Here is a 22,209-nt window from a genome sequence, read left to right as displayed (position 1 = left end):
TGGGGTCGATTGGTGTCTCGCATAATGGATGGTCAATCTAGGCCTATCAAACCCCCGGGACAACCCTAGACTCGACGTCACAGACGGCGGACGCACGTCAGCTCATACCACCCTCCTCATCCTTTCCCATCTACGTCATCCCCAGTAGCTGCCACAGAGCTTAGCAACGTATAATAAAGCATCAGCCACATCAGAGAAGACATTATTGTGCAAGCCAACTCGAGGCAACTCTACTCCGTGAAAGCAAAATCAACCAGACTATCGTGAACCCGGAACTCAGAGATTTCTTACTACACTACATATTATACCATCATGCCATCATCAGTAAAGAACCACGGTGCTTCTGTGGAAGGTAAGTTGGCTCAGCGAATCATCCTATCCATTCACACTGTCTAGTCGAAGCGCCGTGAGGTTGCATCCGTCACTAACACGACTCGTCCCACCAGCCGCAATTCCCCACAAGGTCTCCTCCGCCAAAAAGGCAACGGCCGCTAAGGTTGACGAACGGAAATCGCAAGCGACGCTCAAGAAGGTGTCCTCAGCCACAGCCGCTGCTAAGGACAACGTCTCGACCAAAGACCACGCTACCACCACGCCGGTAACAAACAAGGTCTCTTCCTCCACACACAAACCCACAGCATCGGCATCAAAGCCTGCGGCATCAGCCTCGAAGACTGCATCGTCTGCTTCGAAACCAGCCACATCTTCAGCACACAGGACCGCGGATCACGCATCCAAGACCGCCTCATCTTCCGCACAAAGAACAGCCAACCATGCTTCAAAGACGGCCAAGTCAGCATCGCACACGGCCAGCAAGGCCGCCAGCGGCAGCAGCGGCGCAGATATTGTGAAGAAGATGCAGGAGAAGAACACTGCTCAGTACACACAAGCCACCGGTTCGGACATTGTGAAGAGAATCCAAGCCCGCAAGGCCGCCGCCGCAAAGGAGGCTGCCAGGAAGGAAGCGGCAGCAGCCCGAACTCACGAAGACAACTTGCCCAAGAAGAAGCCCGCAGTCGCCGCGGCACCACAGGCTGTGCCCAGAGCTCCTGTTACAGTACCCAAGGCTACCCCAGTCAAGAAGCAAGCCGCCCCTATTCCCGCACCCGCGGTCAGAAATGTCTCTGCTGCTACCACCAGCCCAGCCAAGGTCGCGAAGAAGGAGAAGGTCTACGCGCCTGGTGCTCTTGTGCCAACTGCAGAGCTCGAAGCCAGGAAGGCCAAGGCTGCTACGCCCAAGAAGGAGAAGCAGTACCACGCTAGCGCCCTCACTCCCACACATGAGATTGAGACTAGGCGCGCCGCGAAGAAGGCTCAGGCCGGTGGACCTGTGGGACAGGTCACCGATACCATTGGCAAGACCGTCGGAGGTGTCGACAAGACCGCCGGTGGAGTTGTGGGAACTGCTGGCCGGACCGTTGGCGGCGTCGGACGAACGGCCGGCGGCATTGTCGATGGTGTCGGCAAATCGGCTGGCGGAACCGTTGACGGTCTCGGTAGGACCGTCGGCGGTGTCACCAGCGGCCTCGGCAAGCAGGTCGGTGGTACCGTGGGAGGTCCCCTCGGTAAGGGTGTCCAGGGCGCCACTGACGGCCTCGGAAAGACTGTTGGCGGAGCTACCAGCGGTGTTGGTAATACCTTGGGCGCCGCGACAGGTGGCCTGAACAAGACACTGGGTGACACCACCGGTGCTCTCGGCCGAGGAGATTTGATGGGCACCGTCGGCGGTGTCACTGGCGGAGTTGGAGATACTGTTGGAGGCGTTGGCAAGGGATTGGTGCGTCATCATCCAGTTCTTGAATGGCTACGTGGAATACCTTGATATTAACATGACTCCAGGGTGACACTGTCGGCGGTACTCTAGGAGGTGTAGGTACCACAGTTGGCGGACCGGTCGGCGGCATCGTCGGCGGCGTCGGCAAGGGTGCCGGCGACGCGGTGACCGGTATCACCGGAGGACTGGGCAAGGGAGTCGGCAGGCTCGGCAAAGGCGATGTCCTCGGTGGTGTTGGCGAAGTCGTTGGAGGAGTCGGTGATGGGTAAGCAACCCTCTTTTCACATCCTGACGACCTGGCCGTCGTCTGCGATGTTTTCACATTACTAACTCTTCTTCAGTGTCGGCGGCCTTCTGGGAGGTGTGCTCGGTGGTCTTGGAGGCGGAGGCCAGGAGAACAGCGGTGGCCTGCTTGGAGGCGTGCTTGGTGGAGGTGGTGATGGTAAGGATGGCGGCGGTGGTGGCGGCGGTCTGCTGGGACTTTGATTTGCTATCGACGAGCAACGTGTATCAAGTTTGTAATATCATTTGGACGATTATGAGGGAAAAGAGGCAAGAGATCGCGTACTACTTCCTGGACAATTGTAAAACAGGCAACAAATGGGGAAACAAGTTTGAATAATATGATTTCGTTCACAACCGTATGAGAGGTTTACAACTACATGTATTCGCAAGCAACCATTCGTTCAATACGTCAATGCAAACCCAAAGCGTTGCTGAAAGACTAGATTACCCTAGAGCGATGCGGCAGATGCGTTGATGATCGATATGGTTTAAGCGAGTTGTTCAGATTTACCAGTGAGGCGACGAAGTGTAGTATTAACGCTGGACCTCAACTATATCAACACAGGCGTAAATACCACTACACGAGGGTAATTAGTGGGCCTCTCTTACCGGTCCCATGGACGTGGTACTCCCTCGGCCACATGCGCTTTTGTGTCTCCTAAAAGAAGACAAACATCGGTCCAAGGTGAGCATAATCCCAGGGGCGATAAGGCCTAGATTCCAACATACCCCTCACTTCTAAGAAGTTACCTCGTGAGATTGTTATTCACTCCAGTCACACAGCGCCATGGCTCTTTGCTACCTGCCTCGGCCATTCCGAGATGGTGCAAAGTAGTCAGAATACGAAACAGGCCCTCGACAGCAAATTTTGCTTGCCCAAGTCTAACTCATGGGTGTTGGACGCAGTGAGAAGATGGGTTGAAAACCTCAGGACCATGGGAGCTATAATGGAGGAGGAGGACTTCTCTGTTGAATGATCAATCTAATTTTCACTGAGATTAACTCCGTAAAGTACTTAGCAGCCATCAATCTCTTAGAGGGAGTCCGAATTCGGCAATCCGCGAAGAAATTGGGCTTACCTATTGTCTCGAGTCATCTAAGTCGCATGTAGCGCCTAGTCTTGGACGCAAAAGAAGTCCTATGCCACCAGCGACCAGAGGAAGAACGTATCTGAAAAAATCTTCGTTAAGAATAGCCACAGTCTTTCAGTGAGACTGACCATGGTTCAGGTCCAATAAAGATAGCCGTCACTGAGTTGGGCATTTCATCGTTTTAACTGGATGATTTTGTCATATATAATTTTGGAGCTTGCAAAAGAAGTTTGCAGTCGCGAATAATTGCATTAACAAATGATGTGGTATTAAAATTACGAAATAGCTTGGGTTGTGGGATTAACACCCTTTTAAACGAGTCATAGCCACGACCATCGCCGACATTATGTATGTATAGTAAAGTCGACATGGTATCGACACTACTCATCGCTGCTTCTGGGAGGACCTTCCTAGTTCTTGTCCTCGGGGCAGTCCTTCTTGTCGTCGCCGCTGAGCTGGCCGCGGACAGCACCAGGGACAGCAAGGCTGGAGTGGACATCGGTGAAGAATCCCTCGGGGTTCTCCTCAATCTGGCTGACCTTGAAGCCTGAGCCAGTGTCGACGCCGGTAGCGTTGACGCCGGTGACGAAGGGGCCGGTCAAGCAGCCGACACTGCGGCGGACGTTCTGGTATCCCTCAACGGCGACCGGGTTAGGGAAGGCGATGCTGTTGAAAAGGTTGGTTTAGTATTCCGCTCCTTCAAAGCGACGTGGATGAGAGCTTACCGAGGGGGGCCTGCCTTGCCCTTCTCTGCCTGGTGAATGTGGGTGGCCGTGCGAGCGGGAGACTGGTACTCGCCCTGGAAGTTGACCAGGGTGATGTTGTAGCAGATGACATTCTCCTTAGAGTTGATGCCGTAGTTGAAGTAGCCAATGGCGCCTGCAAGTCCACCGGTGAAGGTGTTGTTGTTGTCGACGACCTGTTCAGGTGTGGCGATCACATCATATGTCGAAGTGAAGTCGAAAGGTCCGGACGAGCCCCAGCTGCCCTTGCCTCCCTTCTTGTGCCAGCCGACAGCTTGCTTGATCTCCTCAATAACCTTGATAGGAGTGGCCGAGGCAGCGGTTGCCAAAGCAAGGGGGATGATAGCGAACTTCATTTTGATGGTGGGGGAGATAGTGAGTAACTGGGAATGAATATACAGTTGGGATTGATAAATACTAAGAGAGGTGGATGCAGATGAGATAATGTGATAAGGATCGGAATATGATGCTGCTACCGGGGGAGCTTACATCTCTGTATATATAGTCAACCCTCGTTTCTAGCTCCGATTTACAATTCAGGTGCATCTTCGGCAGGTACGGTCATTTCCCCTCAATTCCACAGCGCCTCTAAACTCACTTGCATCACTGCTACGGCCTGGTGATGTGTTCACTCAGCCAAGAACCGGAGGAACGATCAAGCGCTCTACGCCGGCGCCATTACCGCGGTCTGGGCTGTCGTGATGAATGGGCCAAGGGAATTGAGATTGCGGTGTTTGCCTCCCGTGCTCCCGTGCTCCCGTAGTCGCCGCGGCGCAGCATATCGTCGAAGTTGGGAGCTCCTTGGCACATTTTCCTAATCCGGGGGACATTGAATACCAGAAGCACGGTTATGACGCCGCCGATCACTGGGGACTCGGCAGCGGAAGCGCAACTTGCCGTCCACAAGTCAACCAAGTGGGAGAGTTTATGTCTTGTTTAGGTTCGTCCGGTAGCGTCAAAATTTCGAGGCAAGCTCCTTGGCGGCTGCTTGGCCCTCTCCCCCAAATATGCTCACCGCGACGCGCCGGATCGTTTGCCAATGCAGCCCAACAGAAAATCTGACGTGGGAAACACTTGGCTTTCACGGCTTGCTACTACGGACATTTGAAATCCAATACTCCGCTGGCAGTTTTGACGATCTTTTCCATTCCACCCGCGCCAGAACACAGCCCGTTTTGGGCGCCCTATCAGGAATCAATTGATGGGCATCTTCCGGAAAGCCTCACATCCGGCGGAATATCGTCCAGGGCTATGTCAGATGCTTTTTTTGTTTATTTCTTCTTCTCCCTACCAAGTTCAAGTCAAACACTTTTCTCGTTCGGCATTTGTAAGAATGACACTGGCGCTGTCGTTGGATCAGCAATGGTCTTGGCGATGAGGCATAGCCAATAAAGTGAGACTTGGCTGACATCGCTTGAAGCACGTTATTTCTGTGGTATGAAATCGCATTTTCTTCTGACCTTCGACTAAACTCGTGGCCAACTCTATTTCATTGCAGACGTTCTTGATATTCAACTGACCAGTTTGTGGTGATTTCCGATAACTCAACTACATCTTCCTCGCAGATTTCCAGGCAGCTGTTGAGAAAGAAGTCAAACGACAGGACATGGAAGCTAAACAAATGATTGTCGTGAATGGTTACAACCCAACAAGAACAGCAAGCTACGGAATTACGATTACTCGAAAGTGCATATGCGCTCGGCCTCCATCATATGCACAATTTGGAAGATCGGCAACATTATCGACAGAGAACAACCACATCGCCCGAGGAGTGACCGGACAGAGTCAAAGCTGTTGGCTTCGAGCTCATGCATTCAGTACAAACAATGTGTTCAAGAAATTGCTCTGTTGAGTTCATTCACGGAGACTCGAGAGAAAGTCTGATCTTGCTTGGTGAGTAATAAGATATGATACTCAGCAGCTAGCTGATCAATAGTAGGTATCTTGGAGACTACCTATCGCCCAAGCACGCAAGATTGACACACATTACCGCGACCGGGATAGAATCGGTGCCATTCTGGCATATACGCACCCTGTCCTCATCTCAGGCTATCACCTGGATACTAAGAATGTGGGTTGTAGACGATAATGTCGATGATTAGCTTTACTAAGCTCCTCTTATGGACAGTCATTGACCCATCGAATGTGAGTAGTGATGCTTCGGGCTACAATCACAAAAATCCAAGTTCCCGCATAAGATGGACCACGTGCAGGCGCAGATAATACCTCAAAGTCTTCAACGCCATACGTCAGCTTCAATGCCCTCAACTGGATTCAACTATTCGCGATTGTGTTGCCTTCGGGTGGGGAGCTCAATTCAATAGACTGTTACACGACTTCGCTGAAGCTACAGCAATCGACGTCACTCTTGAAGTTGAGACTCAGGAGTAGGGATACCGTTGCCAAAATTGGATGCTGACGGCAGCCACCAACTGGCGGCTGAGGAGACGGGACTCGTCGAGGATTTCAGGCCGTTGCTCGAGTGAGTATGGGTTGTCATGCTCTATTGATCTTATCTCAATACTTATGCCTCGCTGCATGTGCATTTCGGCACGGCCATAAGCTCTTCTTGACTTGATTCTGAAGCTTATAACCTCCGAGTGCTTCACCCAAGGTCCCTATTGATAAGGGAATTCGACCCCCGCCGAGTCCTACAGTGAAGCGTAAGGTGTCGCCGGTGCGCCTATCTACGCATGCCAATCGCATTAATGAATGTTCGTTCACCCCTTTTCTGGCTTCCGGCTATTCGGTCGGACCAACAGTTGCAAATGAACATCAGCGGAAGTTTGGGACCCTGAGGTCCGTCAGTAAACAAGCTTTTTGAAAGGGGCTGATCACAAGCTGGGATACAGGGGATACCCAAGCCTTCGAAATGAGTTGCTGAGGCTTGACAAGTTGCAATAGCTGAACCTCCATACTAGAGATCGTCGAAGACAGGAAAAAGATCCATGAACTCGACAATTATATGGGGTAATCATGATTCGTTTTATTAAAATCATGTTCAGGTACCCAGTAAAGCTCCGCAGAGTGGAAGCACGAGCCATATCTACAAACTCTACGATATTGAAAGCCTTTTCAGGTTGCTGGAAACCAGCGCGAATGGCTCACGACGGGTTCGTAGTCATTTAGCGTGCCGTTCATCCGATGTTCGAGCGAGTCACAAGGACTCTCATCTTCACGGGTTCCGGACAAGTCTTGCGGATTCTAGACCCCGCTCAGAAACATAAATACTATTTGCCAAGCCTCAGTGTTGCGATACCACTTTCGCACTCATCATCTATCTGTGGTTACTTCACTTGCAAAAATATCAATAATGGTGTCTCTACTTCATTCTATGCTGGCATTCGCAGGCCTTGCTGTCGCTGGCTCGCTTGAACCCACCGCAACTCAAAGCGACTGCACAACGACAATAACAGTACTCGATCCCGGCTTCACTGGCGACTATCAGCCAACGAGCACTATCACAATCTACAATCAGACAGTTACCATCGGAAAGCCTACAGACTGCCACGGCTGTGCCCACGTCACAACTACCGTGGAGCCGGCACCTTGGTGGGGTGGGATCGGCCCGGAGATCCAAAAGGTTATCTATGTCCACGCAACGGCACCGACTACAGTCACATCACCTGTCTGTGCGACATCAACAGCTACTCCTACGGTTGCCCCATAGCACTGGACATACTGAATGTGCGGGTTCTAGAAAGGGCATGGAGTTCGAGGGGGAATTTACTTTGAAGTCAGGGCATCGGCCCTGGTCACACGTTCATGCCTAAAAGGCTGAAGAGATGGTAGTTGCAGGTGACAAACAAGGTCTACTGATCAATGGTTGTAGCCTCGAAAGCCAACAATGCCATCAGGTGATTTGCGGTTTATAAGGAGTCACAATGAATTCATACGGAGAGTCAACCCAATAAAAACACAATCCAACAAACTCAACTCTTCATGCAGTCTACATCTTGCAGGAAACACAGCTCAGACTCCGCTTGCACCTTCCTGGAGTCTTGTAGTTTCAATAGATTACCTGTTTACTTGGAACCTAGCGCTCTCACTCCAATCGCCATATTCAAGGCAGACCTCATCATAACTAAATGAAACAATCCTTTTAGATGGATTCGACAGGCTTAATCGAGGTTCTTGAGAAGGGTAATAGTGTCTCGCCTGGTCTTGTCTGCTGATATTCTCGTAGAAGAAACCGCCTGGCGTTTCTGCATCTGTGAAAGAGTCACGTTCAATCTCCCAAACACTTGGACCTCGATCGTCGTCATTCGAGATGCGTACATTGTCTTCATAGGCATCGGTTGGGATATTGGGAATCTTGTCTTTGGGATAATCGTTGGCTATTTAAAGAGAGAGATCATGGCCCAGGGGGCGTGATTACTTAACCCGGTTCAGAGATTGTAACCAGACGGAAGAGACCAAATGAAGTATTCAATTAACTCTACGGCCCAAATTATGCCAACAGGTTACCATCTCGTGACTGATTAATGGCTTCTTGGTATTAACCTACGCCTCCACCAAGAGGTGCCTTCTAGACTCCTCCTTCGGCTATCTCCCAAAAGCTTACGTCCGTGCGGGAATGAAATGATAGGTTTACGAACGTCGAGGTGCTCGATGGTTTCGCCTGTTGCGGCTGTTACTGTCTGGTCTTCACCTTAACAAACCACCGTCCCTCATCGCCTTTGCCGGTCTACATACCTGATTTGCTGCCGAATGTGCCAGCACAGCCTGCTGTAAATGCATGAACCTATAAAAAGACTCGTAAGGCACGGTCATGTGCGGCACCAATGTGACACCCTGCACATCCATCCAAGAAATAAGAGGTAAACGTTGCCTAACTCGCTACAACTTCTTGTGGAAGGTATCTCAAGAAACACAAGGCCCAGGCAAGAAACCTGGTTTGATATCTGAATTACTCGGATTCGACTAAGTGATTTAGAGAAACAAGACTGCACCGGTGATTCATCGTGAAAGTCAACGAGCATTGGTGGATCGGTCGTGGCCACGAGTTAAAACGAGAAGCATTTTGTGTAATAAGGTAGAAGGGTATCTAATGGTAGGCAGTCTAATAAGTAGGTAGGCCGCCTTGAGAATAGGAATTTCAAGAAATTTGATGACTTTAGGCACTCTGAATGAGCCTCAGACAGGCCTTTACTGCTCATTGCTCACACATGAGAGTTTTTCCTGTGCTCTCACCTTCATGGCCAATATCATATATCCCAACCTCTGGCAGAAGCGTCGTTTCAGATGGTTCAGTCCCTTTGCATCCACCCTCTGCCCCATCCCTGTTGTACTGTCTCATTATGCGTTGTTGGAGCAGAATTCGCCGCTCCTGCACTACTACCATCGCCGCTCTGCGAGACGTCTGCTTCTGAAATTGTAGAAATTCCAAGTCCTGATGATCGCATCGTACTCGCCTCTGGGGACACCGGCGAGACCACCGAGTAAAGCGTGTTACGAGTCCCGGTATCAGTCACCGGAGATACGTATGCCGGAGGAGGCGAATTCGTCGTCGCGGTTGGGTCGTAGTTGTCCGCTGGCAGCTCACTCAGCTGGGTCGGAGGGTTGGGGTCCAGCTCCGCGACATGTCGATGGACGCCGGTGGCCCCGCTGGCTGCAACAGCTGCTGCTGGGTCCAGCTCGGATATCGGCCGTGGATCGAGTTCGGACATTGGCCTCGACTCTCCGCTGAGTTCCGATTTGTAGGCATATACCTCGCTTTGTTCTGGTCGAGACTTGGTACTTCCCAGAGCAGCGACGACCAATGCTCCACCGGCGGCTGCGACTCCCATCTCTGGTCCGATGTTTCCATTCGATGACATTGCTGCGGCGTCGGCTAACTTCTTTTGACGGTATTTCATGAAGAACTTGTATCCGATGAACATCAGGAGAAGAACAGCAAGGATGATACCAATGGCAAGTCCAGCTTTCGCGCCATCGTCCATGCCGCTTCCACTGTCAGGGGTAGATGTTGTTGTCACAGTCGCCGTAGTAATACCTCCAGACCCAGTGCTCGTAGTAGTAACTACCGTTGAAGATGCTATTGTTGATGTAGATGTGGCGGCGGTCGGCACGACTCCAGTCACGTAGCAGTTCCGGATGACATTAAAGATGGAAGTATACTGCGTGCAGCTGGCTTCGAGCTTGGTGATATCATCGAGGTCGTCGCTGTACCATGAAGACATTCGGCTCCTGAATGAGGCATAGGTGACGGAGAGTTCTAAGCCTGATAGTGTAGAGGTATAATCGCAGGCCGTGGCCCCCCATGACATCGATGTTGTCGGCGCATTATCCAAGACATCTGCTAGGTCTTCGGCGCATTCTGAGTTTTGACGTCGGATCTGTTGTGAACGGGCGTATATGTCCGGCCGAGCCGATACCGGTTCGGTAACCGTAAGCAGGCCGGCCAAGAGGCCGAGGGCGGAAGCGAATTCGGAACGCATCTGGGCGGACGCTAGGAGTCTGGTTATCAGATGGGTTTTCAGGATCAAGAGCCCATGCGTCCACGCGGTCTGGGGAAGTGCGGGACGGCGGCCATTTGTGTTTAGATTCTGACAAGAGATATTCCACCGTCGACGGGTTGATCCAGAGAGGGCGTGATCAAGAAACGGGACCACGCGGCCATTGGAACCCCGGTAATCCATCCAGCAAATACACTACGTCAACAACACCCGTCACATTCCGTGATTTTCGCTTCCCCCTCCTGCAAAAAGTCTGCACTATCGCAACTCCACAGTCCATACTGCCATGTAATCCACCGCCGGATGGGGACTATCATCGCTCGGCCATTGCTAATTATATAGAGGTGCATCTGCCAAGCATGAGCGGACCAACAGCGACAGTCTGTCCCAATGGGCCAAGAATGGTCCGGCCTGGGATCTCAGCCACGGTGATTGCGCTGAACAGGGCTGTGTTGGAGGTGATCAACAAGAGACCAAGACACCAAGTTACCCAACATGTGGGGAGACGTTTTTTCTGTCGGGTTCATCCAATTGGATCGGGACCATCTTTTAGATGAAACATGATGGGTTAATCCGCATTCGCCCTGCTGCTTGTTGAGCGGATGAGTCTTTGGTATTTGGGAGCCGGCAGCAGGCCGGCAGTAGAGTTCTCGGGGGAGATTTGATGTGGATGGCTTAGGTTGTATCCTGATTGGAGCTTCGCTACCAAGGTTTCTTTTGACTTTTTTCTTACTTCGATTGCTCCGGTTGCTAGTTGGGTTGACAGCTCTACCGGAACTGGAGCGGGGTTTCCAACCGTAGTCGAGTAAGGTTACGAAGCTCATCCCCGCCAAAACACCAGCAACAAATCGTTTTGGTCCGTTTACGCGACCTCAGTGAATCATGAGCTTGGTCGGATGAAACCCAGGTTCTGTCTGGACGAGCTGTGAGGAGACACGCCACCGTGACGTACCAGGGCTATGGGAAATGGGGTGGCTGAGGCTGGGCCCAAGAAAAAGCATCCAGAAACATTCTTGACGTTGAGGTCGTGGGACTGTCCAGATGAATGGCGGGTCTGAATCAACGGCAAGAGAAAGGGAACCCCGAGAACAATTTGATCTAATCGGCAAGGTTATGGCTCTTACTATACAGGCACACAGGTAACGGGTACACAATGCTATCGTTTCTCTTCGTTCTCTGCCACAGGCGCGTTCGATGCTGATGCCTTCTAGAACGTCCCAGCGAACGGCAAATCGTTCTCTCCCAGGCTTTGGGTGCGACTAACGTAGAACTCCGACAGTTTGGCAGACCGCCGTGTTTCCTAACTGCGTTCGGTACGTTTGGGTCAGGCGCCCGCTCTCTCAGCATGGAATCGCCCTGCTCACAGGGCACTAAAATGAATCCACGACTCATGACCAGCAGAGGGGGAACCTTATGAGGCGCCTTTTGGGGGTCAGCCTCAACCCCAAACCCCCAAAGAGAAGATTGACAGGGCACAAAGGTGGGCCGTTAAGGGGCAGAGCTGTCCGCTCATGTCCGCTAAGGTGGTGGATCAAACCTAGCACAGGGGAAAGGCAATTAAGCTCAATTTAACCTCGTCGTGTCCGTGGAACGAAAACGAACAAGAGTCTTGTGGCGCGTGACAAGTGACTGTGAGATAAGAGATCTAAATGGTATCAAATGCTGCTCCAAGGAAATTTGACAAAAAATGGAAAAAAGATCAGCCGACTCATCAAAGCCGTCATAATATCTGGCCGGCGCATCCGTGACCGCCTCTCGAGCTGTCACCCCCGGCCAGAGCGCCGATGAGGTCTCGGCCACACACGCACTCCCGTGTCTGGCTCTTCAAGCTCCTTGGCCATACACCAGCCAAGCTCCCTACATGTTCCCATCGCGAACCTTTCAGTCCTCCTATTCGTTAATACGATGCTGCCAAACTTCCTGCTCAGCCCTCGCGCTGTACGTGCTTGCGCCCAGAATGGCCCTCATTTGGTCTACACCCATAAACATGACCTGGCGCGCAACGAACCAGCGGATTCCCTCGTGGCAGGGCGGACTAGTCAAGCTGCCGCGGTAGGTCCAGAACTCGTTGAACTGCAGCACGCTGTTCAATGCCGGCATATGGTCAACCTCAATCTCCTGCTGGACGCCGACGTCGTTGAAGCCGATCATTGGCGGCAGCTGGTTGAAGAAGATGTTGTTGGCGTTGCCGGGGTCCAGACGGATCGCCAGCACGGCCTTTTCGTGGCCCTCTTCATCGACGTGAACGAGGTGCAGCTCCGCCTTTGACCTGTCGCCGTTGACCGAGTGATCAGCGGGCGAGTGGATGTGCCAACCTTTGAGATAGAGCTTCATATCGTCGTAGGTGAAGGACGGGTTGCCGGTGTAGACGCCCTTCGGGTGCGTGACGGTGAAGGCGGGGCCGTAGCCCCAATTGTAAAAGTTGCCCGCCGTCCGGTTGGGGTAGTTGAACCGGAGGATGTGGTTCAGTGCCAGCCCGTTGTTGAGGCTGAGCGCGATGGGCGATTGCTGCGTGCCAGTCTGGCACAAAGTGTAGTCTGAGGGCCGGCGTCAGTACATGTACGTCCAGTCCATATCATCAAGGGCGATCATTTGGCACACATGCAACTTTAACTTACTTGGATTGAGGCGGCCCCAATTGAACGAGGCCTCATAGGCCCAGTCCGCAGATGGCAACGGAGCCATTTCTGCACGCTTCCTGTCTGCCATGGCATAGTGGTTCTGATGTCCCGCACACGCGAGGACATCAGACGCCATGAGCAGCGCGCCAAGGAATACTGTCGTGATCATTGCGATAGCGGGATCTGGAGAAACTAGCTGCGATTTGCGATAGACCTTCGATCGTGACCTACCTACCGTGAGGGCCCTTTCAAGCTTTATACTCTATTATACGGCAGCGAACTGCGGGGCGAAGCACGAAAATCCGCCTGGACAGCCTGTATAACCTTATGGAAGGGGGTTCATTTCCGCCTACCGTTTGTAGTGTAGCCTGCCACAAGAAAACCTCCGAGGAGGGAAGGTCGAGGACTCGAGATGCATGACTGGTAGAATGTTGTAGCCGCCGGAGCCAAGGCCTGCTAAGCAAAAGTAAAAGCAAGGGAGCACTACTTTATCGTCAGATTCTGAACACTTGATGCCGCGTTTTCCATCATGCTTGGCGCGCAGGACACTCTCTGGGCGCGCCGTATTAGAGATGCCCCGGAAATGATGGGCAGAATCAACGCATCAACCCGAGTACAGAGCAAACTTTCCGTTGTTCTACCGCTGGCTTTGCGTGAACCCCCTCCTAACGCACCGCTATTATCGCTGTTTTGTCCGTAAATTGCCCGTGTTTTCAGCCTTTCTTTATCAATCTCGAGCCGTAAGCTCGGGGCAGAGATGGGACGGTGGCGTAAGATTACAGGATGCGTTAGCTCTGATAGACAGGACAACCTGGGCACGGTTGGATGAGGTGCGCCCTACCGGTGGCTAAGTCCTTCCTTTCTACAGGTATTCATACCAGCGTGGCCGTTGTGTACCTTCATGTGGCTTGGCTGACGCCTCGTCGAACGTGTTTGTGTTTCCACCAAGACTCCGAGGCGGGGAACCTCACCCATATGCCATCAATTCCTTGGTCTAGCCATGGATCGCGGCAATTTGGAGGGGGCTTGGTCCAAAACTCGTCCGTACTTACGGTATGTTTCTCACCCTTAACTAACTCGGCCCCGGTCAGAGGCAGGACCAGTGAGAAGAGCAGAGGCGTTTGGCCTGGGCACGTGGCTAGAATGCCGATGCGGCTTCCTCCGGGCAACACAAAGTCTAGACTCGGACAAGACTTAGACCGCTCCTGAGGTATCACGTCTAGGTACGGACGGCGACTGTTTTAATATCTGACCGTGAATTAATTCGTGGAAATCTCGAATGCCAAGAACTACTGCAAGAGGGTGGGCGATCATGCGAGACATGAGCAATCTGAGACTGGCGCTAGCTTTCCGTAGGCCGCCTGAGGGAGGCTCAGCGTCGAGAAATTTTCAACTTCCTGCCACCCGGTTACCGAGGAAAGAGTCCGAATGCTTTGTCGTTGATACTCTATCCTCTTGCAAGTCGACGATCGTTACTGGCCGCAGAAGTGTTGGTTGCCGGTGAGTATGTCCGCTCCGATTATGACATTCATCATGGCCATCTTGAGTGAGTGTAACATCAAGCAGGCTAGGATCTGTTTGGATCGACATGGAAATCTATCACAATGACTGGAAATTTCTCCGTCAGAATCATTAGGGGCTAAACCTAGAGTTGTTGAGATAGAAAGAGTTCCTCCCGACATCTAAGAGCTACGTTTTGGGCAAGTAACGTGACCGATAGACGAGATCTAACGATTTGGGCATGGCGGAAAAGGCGCTAGATTAGGGACTACTACATAAGCTTAACCTGCCCCTCAAGATACCTTAGACCGAGCATAGCACGGTTGCTAGGAGGACACTTGGCAAAATCGCCAACGATGCTAGATGAAGGTATGATAGTCGGTAATTATGAATGGAATTTCAAACCTGCCACCGTAACATCTACTGAGGTCGGGTTAAAACCACATGTAAGTTCACACAGTAAAACCATAGAAATAGCCACAATCTCTTGCAGCTGTGTGAAAGTTACTCAGGTAATAGTTTCGAGTAAAAGAGACCGTCAAGAGATTCGTGTGTGAAATAAGCAAGTATACAAGATTCGATGAATATATACCAAGAAGGCGATGCCTTTCTATGAGTTTGGCGTGGAGTAAAAGCAGGCTTAATGGATTATGTAAACGTGTAAACAAGGCAAGATTCAAAACCATGGTGGGATGGCTGGACAGGTTGTCTAAGCGAACATCCGTCACCAACAAAAAACAGCTGTGCCGTGCCGTCTCCGACGAACCTTGTGACCACATGAGCTCATACTCTAGCCAAGACGAGTCGGAACTCCTTCGCTATCAAGGTGTCTGTCACTGTATTTTCACGCCTCGCGGCTCCATCATATTCCTCGGCCATCTTTCCCCTAAGCATCTACTTCTTGCACTGTGCACAGCCTGGTATCAGTTCGGGTTGACTATTCAAGCATCTATTTTCACGACCTTAGTCTTCATTCTTCCCAAGTAAGCGGTACATGGTGACGTATTTAAGGGTTTGGGTAAATGGATAAGCTAACAAGGGGCAGATCAGCGCCGCAAGAAGATCGCACTACAATTCCAAAGCAATTATCCAGGGCAGTTGAGGAAACACAATGGACTCTCGCTGGGCTCTCACTGAAGAGTGGTCCAAGGATCAAAGTAACTTCACTCTTTGGCACCTACTATCCGACGACGATGAATTCACGAAAATCTACATCACACCTACAGACGCAAACTCCGAGGAAGACACCAAAGCCCCCAACATAGGTCGCCGACAAGGACTAGGTACATCGCCAGAACAAGCAGACCTGGACGACGTCTTGAAGCCCTACAAGTGCCACGAAGGTAACTTCGCACCAGTCCAAACGTGCAAGAAACTGCTCTGGGAAATCCAGCCGTTTTTCAGCCGGTTCTCGATAAACAAGAGGCCGTGGCGATGCTGCAACGAAGAAAAGGAAAGCAAGTGCTGCATAGGCCATCGCATAGGTCCCCCGCAGAGGGCCAGACACGGCCCATTCCCGTCTCTGTTTGAGGCCTTGACGAAGATTGTCTACTTCTGCACGGCTTCGAGAAGAATGATCGGGGAGACTGCTGGTCAGTGTAGGGTGACAGTGGACGGAATCGATGGAACTGCCTGGGTTGATAATGGCCATACCCCTGAACCATAGTTGAAGAGCATATCCTTAGATTCCCTGCAAATCAGTTGAAATATCGGGATTTTCGGAGGGGGTGGGCCTGTTTGGGCAATCGTGCAGTTTCTATTCATCAACACATTTATCGACAGCCTACCTCCTTCTCCGGGAGTTGTGAACAGACTGGAGGCACAAGGGCAAGCTAAAACAAGTCCTGTAGCAATTATTCCCAACGCTAGAATGAAATACATCCACCAGATTTCTCAGTCAAGTACCGCCACCTACAAAGAACTCAACATCCCAGTCCCATCATGACACCAAATGTACTCAAAAACCTGCTGCTCAGGCTCCAAAACCAGGACCTCGTGAAATAATCGCAAGGACATCTGATCCCCTAATCCCTTGGCATACTTTACAAACTCGCCAAAGATGGCCAAGTGCGTCCGGTGCTCTTTACTCCAGCGCTCCAGCGAGGCGATGTTATCAAAGTACGCCAGCCCAAAAGTCCGGTCGTGCCCGCCCTCGGCCGTCAGGGGGTCGACAATCTCCATGAAGCGGCAGCTGAAGCAGCCGACCTCGTCGCCGTGGTCGCGGAGGTACTCCATGCCCCTAATTAGCGGTGGCTGCATCGAGTCTAGGTAAATCTGTCGTTCTTCGGCGAGCGCTGCGGACCAGTCTTGTCCGGAACGGATGACGGTGAGGTTCTTCTTGCCTGGTACGCGAACACGTTCCGGGAGCTTGCTTGTGCCATTTCGTTGTGTTGATCCGTTGGCACCTTGCTTCTTTTCTGATTCTGGGTCGCCGAGAAGCTCATCCGTCTGGGATATAGGCAGGCGATCTCGCATGCTGCCCCAGTAGACATGTTCCTTGATAGGACCGCTCACGATATCTCTCATGTGTGCTGCACCCTCAGTTTCCGCCGTCGAAAACACAGTCTCGAACCGATCAGCCGTCGGGAGAAACACCTCCAAAAACCACCCATGTCGCGACCCTTCTCCCGGCTTCGCATCGCTCCACCACGTCCGGAAGCCGCTCTCCGCCGACCACTCCTCGTACGCGGTCCTGCTCGGCCAATATGCAAACACCGCAACGTTGAAGAACCTCTGGTTATCCGTAACGGCGGCTGCTTCGCGGAAGGCTGGGTGCGAGGCCGGGGCGACACGGTCGGAGGTTGTAAAGGAGGCTATCGTCTTCAAGGCGCCGCCGTCGTTGAGGTCGGCTAATGCGTACTGGGCGCCGATGATGGCCATGACTACATCTTTGATGGTCTTTGGGAAGCGGGAGGTGTAGAGCTCGAAGGGGGGCGTGAAGCCTGGTGTCTTCTTTGCAGGTACGGTGCGGTCTTTTCTGAGCCATTCCGGGATTGCGGATTCGAGTTCCATGGTTGCGACTGGATTATGGTGAACAATTGAGATGTCTAGACGCGGAGAGTCAATAGCACAGCGATTATCTTTTCAAGGCTCTGTATTGCTTCTTGCTGATATACACGACGTTCATCTTATAATCACTGCGGACTTGAATATTTCGCAATCTCATCTTGTCGGATCGGTGTTCAAGACACTTGTCAAGCTATACTAGAAACGAAGTTGTGGTGTGAACACCATTGGGAGGGACAGCAGGTAACATGCACGGAATTGAGACGGAACAGACGGGCATTGAGGTCATACAATCCAGGGATCCGACGATGAGACGTGAGACCTTCACGTTTACAAAGATAGTTCGGGCGCATTATTCCCAATTCCAACCAACGGCATAATCGATAATACCAAGCTAATCATGGATGCACTAATAGATAGGATAGTGCTCAGCCGGTGAAGCTAACCCCACCGACCACGCGGATCGCGTGCATTACTCTTGTCGTCAGGCTTGCCCCTCTCCCTCACCGAATTACCCCGGATTTCAGTGATAACGCACTAGTGGTTCAGCTCGGGAAGTGACGCGAAATTTGACGGAGGGACCAACGATGCGGATAGGGTAGTGCTTAGCCGTTGGGAAAATCTGGGGAATCAAGCTACTTGTAGGAGATAGAAGGGGCCGGGTGATCGTTGGTTTGTGATGTTTTGTGCAACAAACAGTCGATCTTCAAATGTGTTGGATAGGATAGTGCTGAGCCGCTCGTGATGCGGCACAGGAGAACCCCTCATCTAGATACGTTTGTTGGAGCAGACGGAAAAGAATAGCCTCGCTTTCGTGCTACAAAAGAGAGAGAATCTGCCCGTGAATGAAGTCGAGTTCAGATGAAAGCCACTCAGCAATTCAACAGCCTCTCTCACTTCACATCATAAACCATCAATACCCAACCACTCTTACCTCAAATCCACTCACGATATCCTCATAACAGAAATGGCTCCCAAGCTCAAGATCGCGGCCATCCAAGCCGAGCCCGCCTGGAACGACCTCGAGGGCGGTGTCACCAAGTCCATCGCTCTCATCGAGGAGGCTACCAGCAAGGGCGCCAACGTCGTCGGTTTCCCCGAGGTCTTCATTCCCGGATACCCATGGTGAGTGAGAATCAGACACACATCCTTTCGAACTTCCTTTTCCTTGATAGAAAAGATACTCTCCTTCCATTTGCTGTCCGCGTCAATGGTTTAGCTAATTTCTTACCTTCGAAAGGAGCATCTGGGCCAAGTCCCCCACCGACAATGCCGGCTTCATGGGCGAGTACTTTCGCAACTCGCTCGTCAAGGACTCTGACGAGATGAAGCGCATCTGCGCCGCCGTCAAGGAGGCCGGTGTGTTTGTCGTTCTTGGCTACAGCGAGCGTTTCAAGAACACCTTGTACATTTCCCAGGTAAGGCACTTGCCTCTCTCTTTCTCATGAGTCCGTTTTCTCACATCTCAAACAGTCCTTCATCGACGAGAACGGCGTCATCGTTCACCACCGCCGCAAGATCAAGCCTACTCACGTCGAGCGCGCCTACTGGGGCGACGGCCAGGGCGAGTCCCTCCAGACCGTCGCGCCGAGCACGCTCCACCCCGAGGTCAAGATCGGCGGCCTCAACTGCTGGGAGCACACGCAGACGCTCCTCCGCTACTACGAGTACGAGCAGGACGTCGACCTGCACGTCTCCAGCTGGCCTGTCCTCTGGCCTCATCCGACGGACAAGGACGGCGTCAGGCAGGCCGACTGGCCGCACCACATCACGGACGAGATGAGCGTGCGCTTCTCACAGGTGGTGGCGCTCGAGGGCGCGTGCTTCGTCATGGTCTACACGCAGGTCGTCAGCGAGGAGTCCAAGAAGCGGTGCCGGATCGACGAGTTTGGGTACGCGAACAACTCGGTCGGCGCGGGTGGCGGCTTCAGCATGATTTACTCGCCCTTTGGCGAGGAGCTCGTCCAAGCGCCCGCCGCCTGGGGAGGAGTGCATCTTGTATGCTGATGTCGACCTCGCGGAGAAGGCCAAGGCGAAGCAGAACCTCGACATTGTTGGACACTACTGCCGTCCTGACCAGCTGAGTCTGCAGGTGAACAAGTACCCTGCGCGTCCCGTTCACTACGCGGCCGACCCTTGAGAGGAATGTTGCTGGGAGAATGGATGGATCAATGATGAGATCAGAGACTGTTTCTAGTTAGTAGTGAAAGGCTGTTGGGGATTCCCAGGAAAGCGAGATATCAGTTGGACGAGTTTGAGGGATGAGTGCGTCTTTTTGTCAAGCAGAGAGGAAGTTGAGCAGCATATAATTAGTTGTGATATCGCCCAAGTACTTAGTAATTATCATCATCTCTCTGAAAATATTCAGCCCCTCTCTCAGCTAAGAGTCTCAGCTCCCCTCGCTCTATTCCCCTTTGTGTTTTAGAGTTTGATCTAGTAGAAGCAGACGGGTGGATTGGGCGGAGCTTTTCGATAACTGAGCGTGCGTTGATTGGGGAAGTGCGGGGTTTTCCCTCTCCCTTTTTTCGTTTCTTTTCATGACTGAAGCGCGTCGTTGTCTCCCCCCCCCCCCTCCTCCTATGATCCATCCCATCGGTAGTTGAATAATATTAAAACTGTGGTCTTTACCACATCGTCGGGACCTGTCAGAAACACATATCCACACTGACTTGTTGGATGATAATGCCTCTTCTGTCAACCGAGTAAAACTAGCCGACTGGGCCCATATTTGCGGTTACCTGCTTTCCTTGCTTTCCTTGCTCTCATATTCCCCCTCCAGAACATGCCCGCGTGTACGGACTACGGATACGGGCTTTTGATACTCACCTGAGCCATGTCGACATCTCTTCCCCAACGGCAGCCCGAAGGCAAAAAGAGACAGCGGGTCTCCATCGCCTGCCTCGCGTGCCGGCAGAGACGCATGCGAGTAAGTCGTCCCCCGTTCATCATAACCTACCTACCTTACTTCACAACGTATCCCTTTCCCCATTCATTGTCGTAGTGACACGCGAAACCCCCAGTGCGATGGACAACAGCCCATCTGTGGCTCTTGTACGAGGAGGGGCACCGAGTGTGAGTTCCAGCACGCGGACAATAAACGCCGGTATGTCATGGATCAAGAGCCTTTTCCCCCTCCCCTCCCCCTTTCCAAGGCTCCAAGCTCCAACCCCCCCCTTCTCCGGTCTCCCCGCGAGTTCCACAAAGATGTGGATCTCATCATGACCGGTTCGTGCTGCCGCTGACAGCGGCGGACGAATGTCACCATCCCCAGACCGCCCAGCAAGAAATACGTAGAATCCCTGCAAGCTCGAATCAGACATCTAGAAGCCCAAGTCGTCGCCCTAGGCTCCCAGCCGGCCACCGGCTCCGGCGACCTCGCCGCCGCCGAGACCACCGAGGACAATGACGGGCAAGACGACAGCACCGGCGAAGACGACGACGGCAACGGGGGTCCCCTCTCGGACCTCACCGGCCTCGTCGGCCTCCTCAACGTGATTGAAGACGGCCAGCTGCACTACTTCGGCTCCCAGTCTTCCTACAACCTCGTCCGCGAACCACCGCGCGACTCCCCCGCCGACCCGCGCGAGCCCTCGCTCAAGATGCAGCGTCAGGGTCTCCTCGCCGCTGCCCAGCTGGGGAAAATGGTCACCGTCCCCGACGAGCTGCAGGCTCACCTACTCGAGCTCTACTGGCGCTGGCAGAATCCCTGGAACTACGTCATCCACAAGAGTGCCTTCCTGCGGAGCTACCGCGGCGAGGATGATGGGGCGTATTGCTCGCCGTTGTTGTTGTGCTCCATCTTTGCTATTGCGGCGCGGTACTCTGATCGCCCTGAGCTGCGGACCGTGCCGGATGATCCCAGTATTGCTGGGGATGCGTTTGGCGAGCATGCCAAGATTCTGCTGTTGTATGAGAGTGAGGCGCCGACGATTACGACGGTGCAGGCTGCGTGCTTGCTTGCTTTGAGGATCATGTCGGATGGCAAGGAGGCATTGGGGTGATTGTATTCTGGTATGTTCTGTGTTGAAGCAACGAGATTGCGTGATGTTCGTCTGCTAATCAGTATCACCAGGAAACGCAACAAGAATGGCACATAATCTTGGGCTTCATCTCGACTGCTCAAAGTGGGCTACTGCCGGTCTGCTCTCTGAAGAGGAAGCCGAGGCGCGAAAAGTAACGTGGTGGGGATGCTATGTCGTTGATAAGTGAGCAATCTCCTTCTTCCGCTTCCTCATATTCCCATCCACAATGTTTTATCACATCTCATATGAGACTTTGCCAGAGCAGCTAGCTGACATGTTCCAAGGCTCTTTTCAACCGGGCTGGGCCGGCCAAGCAGTACGTCAAAGTCTACCATCTCTTGTCCAAAACCTAGCATAGACAGCAACGAAGAGTACACCCCATGGCTGCCGACTTCGACACGCTGGGTTCCGATAAGTCTCTCAGGGTCCATTCACATATCTCATCAACAGCCTGCCACGTATCTGAGACTTTCACCATTGCTTGCGAGTCGATGGATATAATGTATGATGACCCCGAATCCACTCTCATACTTTGAATAGCGGCGCATCCCCATCGCTGCAGTCCACCTGTGCTTCTCGGCCGTGGTCATCCACCTCATTGACGCCCGGCCGTCAAACCCCAACCGGCAGCAGGCGATCCGGCACTTACAGACATGTGTTGATGCGCTGCGAGACTTGCGAACGGCATGGTGCGCCTGGAGCGATAGGG

The 22,209-nt window shown here is 52.5% G+C and overlaps 9 protein-coding genes across 9 annotated transcripts; 5 read left to right on the top strand and 4 right to left on the bottom strand.

The window, feature by feature from the left end:
• The first annotated feature begins 225 nt into the window (after positions 1–225).
• On the top strand, positions 226–2,416 carry BDP81DRAFT_470929 (uncharacterized protein). The gene is made up of 4 exons (XM_060594570.1): positions 226–352; positions 447–1,777; positions 1,840–2,039; positions 2,116–2,416. Exons 1-4 carry the CDS (start codon positions 313–315, stop codon positions 2,258–2,260), a joined length of 1,716 nt encoding a protein of 571 aa, XP_060446252.1. The 5' UTR covers positions 226–312; the 3' UTR covers positions 2,261–2,416.
• Positions 2,417–3,602: 1,186 nt separating this feature from the next.
• On the bottom strand, positions 3,603–4,126 carry BDP81DRAFT_278356 (uncharacterized protein; the record flags this gene model as incomplete). Its single annotated transcript, XM_060582985.1, has 2 exons — positions 3,603–3,816; positions 3,876–4,126. Coding segments are annotated over 2 exons (465 nt in total), but the record flags the coding sequence as incomplete, so codon positions are not given.
• A 3,101-nt stretch (positions 4,127–7,227) lies between these two features.
• BDP81DRAFT_316967 (uncharacterized protein) lies at positions 7,228–7,563 on the top strand (the record flags this gene model as incomplete). The annotated part of the gene is made up of 1 exon (XM_060584211.1): positions 7,228–7,563. One exon carries the CDS (start codon positions 7,228–7,230, stop codon positions 7,561–7,563), a length of 336 nt encoding a protein of 111 aa, XP_060446250.1.
• Positions 7,564–8,893: 1,330 nt separating this feature from the next.
• BDP81DRAFT_425621 (uncharacterized protein) lies at positions 8,894–10,622 on the bottom strand. Its single transcript, XM_060590236.1, has one exon. It carries the CDS (start codon positions 10,532–10,534, stop codon positions 9,143–9,145), a length of 1,392 nt encoding a protein of 463 aa, XP_060446249.1. The 5' UTR covers positions 10,535–10,622; the 3' UTR covers positions 8,894–9,142.
• A 1,498-nt stretch (positions 10,623–12,120) lies between these two features.
• On the bottom strand, positions 12,121–13,161 carry BDP81DRAFT_346929 (carbonic anhydrase). The gene is made up of 2 exons (XM_060586127.1): positions 12,970–13,161; positions 12,121–12,888 (listed from the first exon to the last, which is right to left on the bottom strand). The coding sequence occupies exons 1-2, from the start codon at positions 13,139–13,141 to the stop codon at positions 12,242–12,244; spliced, it is 819 nt and encodes a 272-aa protein (XP_060446248.1). The 5' UTR covers positions 13,142–13,161; the 3' UTR covers positions 12,121–12,241.
• Positions 13,162–15,264: 2,103 nt separating this feature from the next.
• BDP81DRAFT_211956 (uncharacterized protein) lies at positions 15,265–16,185 on the top strand. The gene is made up of 2 exons (XM_060582674.1): positions 15,265–15,455; positions 15,518–16,185. The coding sequence occupies exon 2, from the start codon at positions 15,584–15,586 to the stop codon at positions 16,136–16,138; it is 555 nt and encodes a 184-aa protein (XP_060446247.1). The 5' UTR covers positions 15,265–15,455; positions 15,518–15,583; the 3' UTR covers positions 16,139–16,185.
• A 198-nt stretch (positions 16,186–16,383) lies between these two features.
• BDP81DRAFT_517100 (phenylacetaldoxime dehydratase) lies at positions 16,384–17,484 on the bottom strand (the record flags this gene model as incomplete). The annotated part of the gene is made up of 1 exon (XM_060595894.1): positions 16,384–17,484. The coding sequence occupies one exon, from the start codon at positions 17,482–17,484 to the stop codon at positions 16,384–16,386; it is 1,101 nt and encodes a 366-aa protein (XP_060446246.1).
• Positions 17,485–18,116: 632 nt separating this feature from the next.
• On the top strand, positions 18,117–19,860 carry BDP81DRAFT_346927 (aliphatic nitrilase). Its single transcript, XM_060586126.1, has 3 exons — positions 18,117–18,603; positions 18,719–18,896; positions 18,952–19,860. The coding sequence occupies exons 1-3, from the start codon at positions 18,446–18,448 to the stop codon at positions 19,483–19,485; spliced, it is 870 nt and encodes a 289-aa protein (XP_060446245.1). The 5' UTR covers positions 18,117–18,445; the 3' UTR covers positions 19,486–19,860.
• A 451-nt stretch (positions 19,861–20,311) lies between these two features.
• On the top strand, positions 20,312–21,479 carry BDP81DRAFT_448763 (uncharacterized protein; the record flags this gene model as incomplete). Its single annotated transcript, XM_060592329.1, has 3 exons — positions 20,312–20,404; positions 20,499–20,581; positions 20,750–21,479. 3 exons carry the CDS (start codon positions 20,312–20,314, stop codon positions 21,477–21,479), a joined length of 906 nt encoding a protein of 301 aa, XP_060446244.1.
• Between the last annotated feature and the right edge of the window lie 730 nt (positions 21,480–22,209).

The sequence above is a fragment of the Colletotrichum phormii genome (assembly GCF_030913505.1).
Source record: "Colletotrichum phormii strain CBS 102054 chromosome Unknown BDP81scaffold_8, whole genome shotgun sequence".
Lineage (NCBI taxonomy): Eukaryota > Fungi > Ascomycota > Sordariomycetes > Glomerellales > Glomerellaceae > Colletotrichum > Colletotrichum phormii.
This window is presented reverse-complemented; position numbering and strand designations above follow the sequence as displayed.

Coding starts and splice junctions, on each gene's coding strand:
- BDP81DRAFT_470929 (XM_060594570.1), top strand. CDS start 313: ATGCCATCATCAGTAAAGAACCACGGTGCTTCTGTGGAAG. Junction 1,778..1,839: donor GAGGCGTTGGCAAGGGATTG/GTGCGTCATCAT, acceptor ACATGACTCCAG/GGTGACACTGTCGGCGGTAC. Junction 2,040..2,115: donor GTTGGAGGAGTCGGTGATGG/GTAAGCAACCCT, acceptor ACTCTTCTTCAG/TGTCGGCGGCCTTCTGGGAG.
- BDP81DRAFT_425621 (XM_060590236.1), bottom strand. CDS start 10,534: ATGGATTACCGGGGTTCCAATGGCCGCGTGGTCCCGTTTCTTGATCAC.
- BDP81DRAFT_346929 (XM_060586127.1), bottom strand. CDS start 13,141: ATGATCACGACAGTATTCCTTGGCGCGCTGCTCATGGCGTCTGATGTC. Junction 12,889..12,969: donor TTGGGGCCGCCTCAATCCAA/GTAAGTTAAAGT, acceptor GCCGGCCCTCAG/ACTACACTTTGTGCCAGACT.
- BDP81DRAFT_211956 (XM_060582674.1), top strand. CDS start 15,584: ATGGACTCTCGCTGGGCTCTCACTGAAGAGTGGTCCAAGGATCAAAGT.
- BDP81DRAFT_346927 (XM_060586126.1), top strand. CDS start 18,446: ATGGCTCCCAAGCTCAAGATCGCGGCCATCCAAGCCGAGCCCGCCTGG. Junction 18,604..18,718: donor TTCATTCCCGGATACCCATG/GTGAGTGAGAAT, acceptor TACCTTCGAAAG/GAGCATCTGGGCCAAGTCCC. Junction 18,897..18,951: donor ACACCTTGTACATTTCCCAG/GTAAGGCACTTG, acceptor CATCTCAAACAG/TCCTTCATCGACGAGAACGG.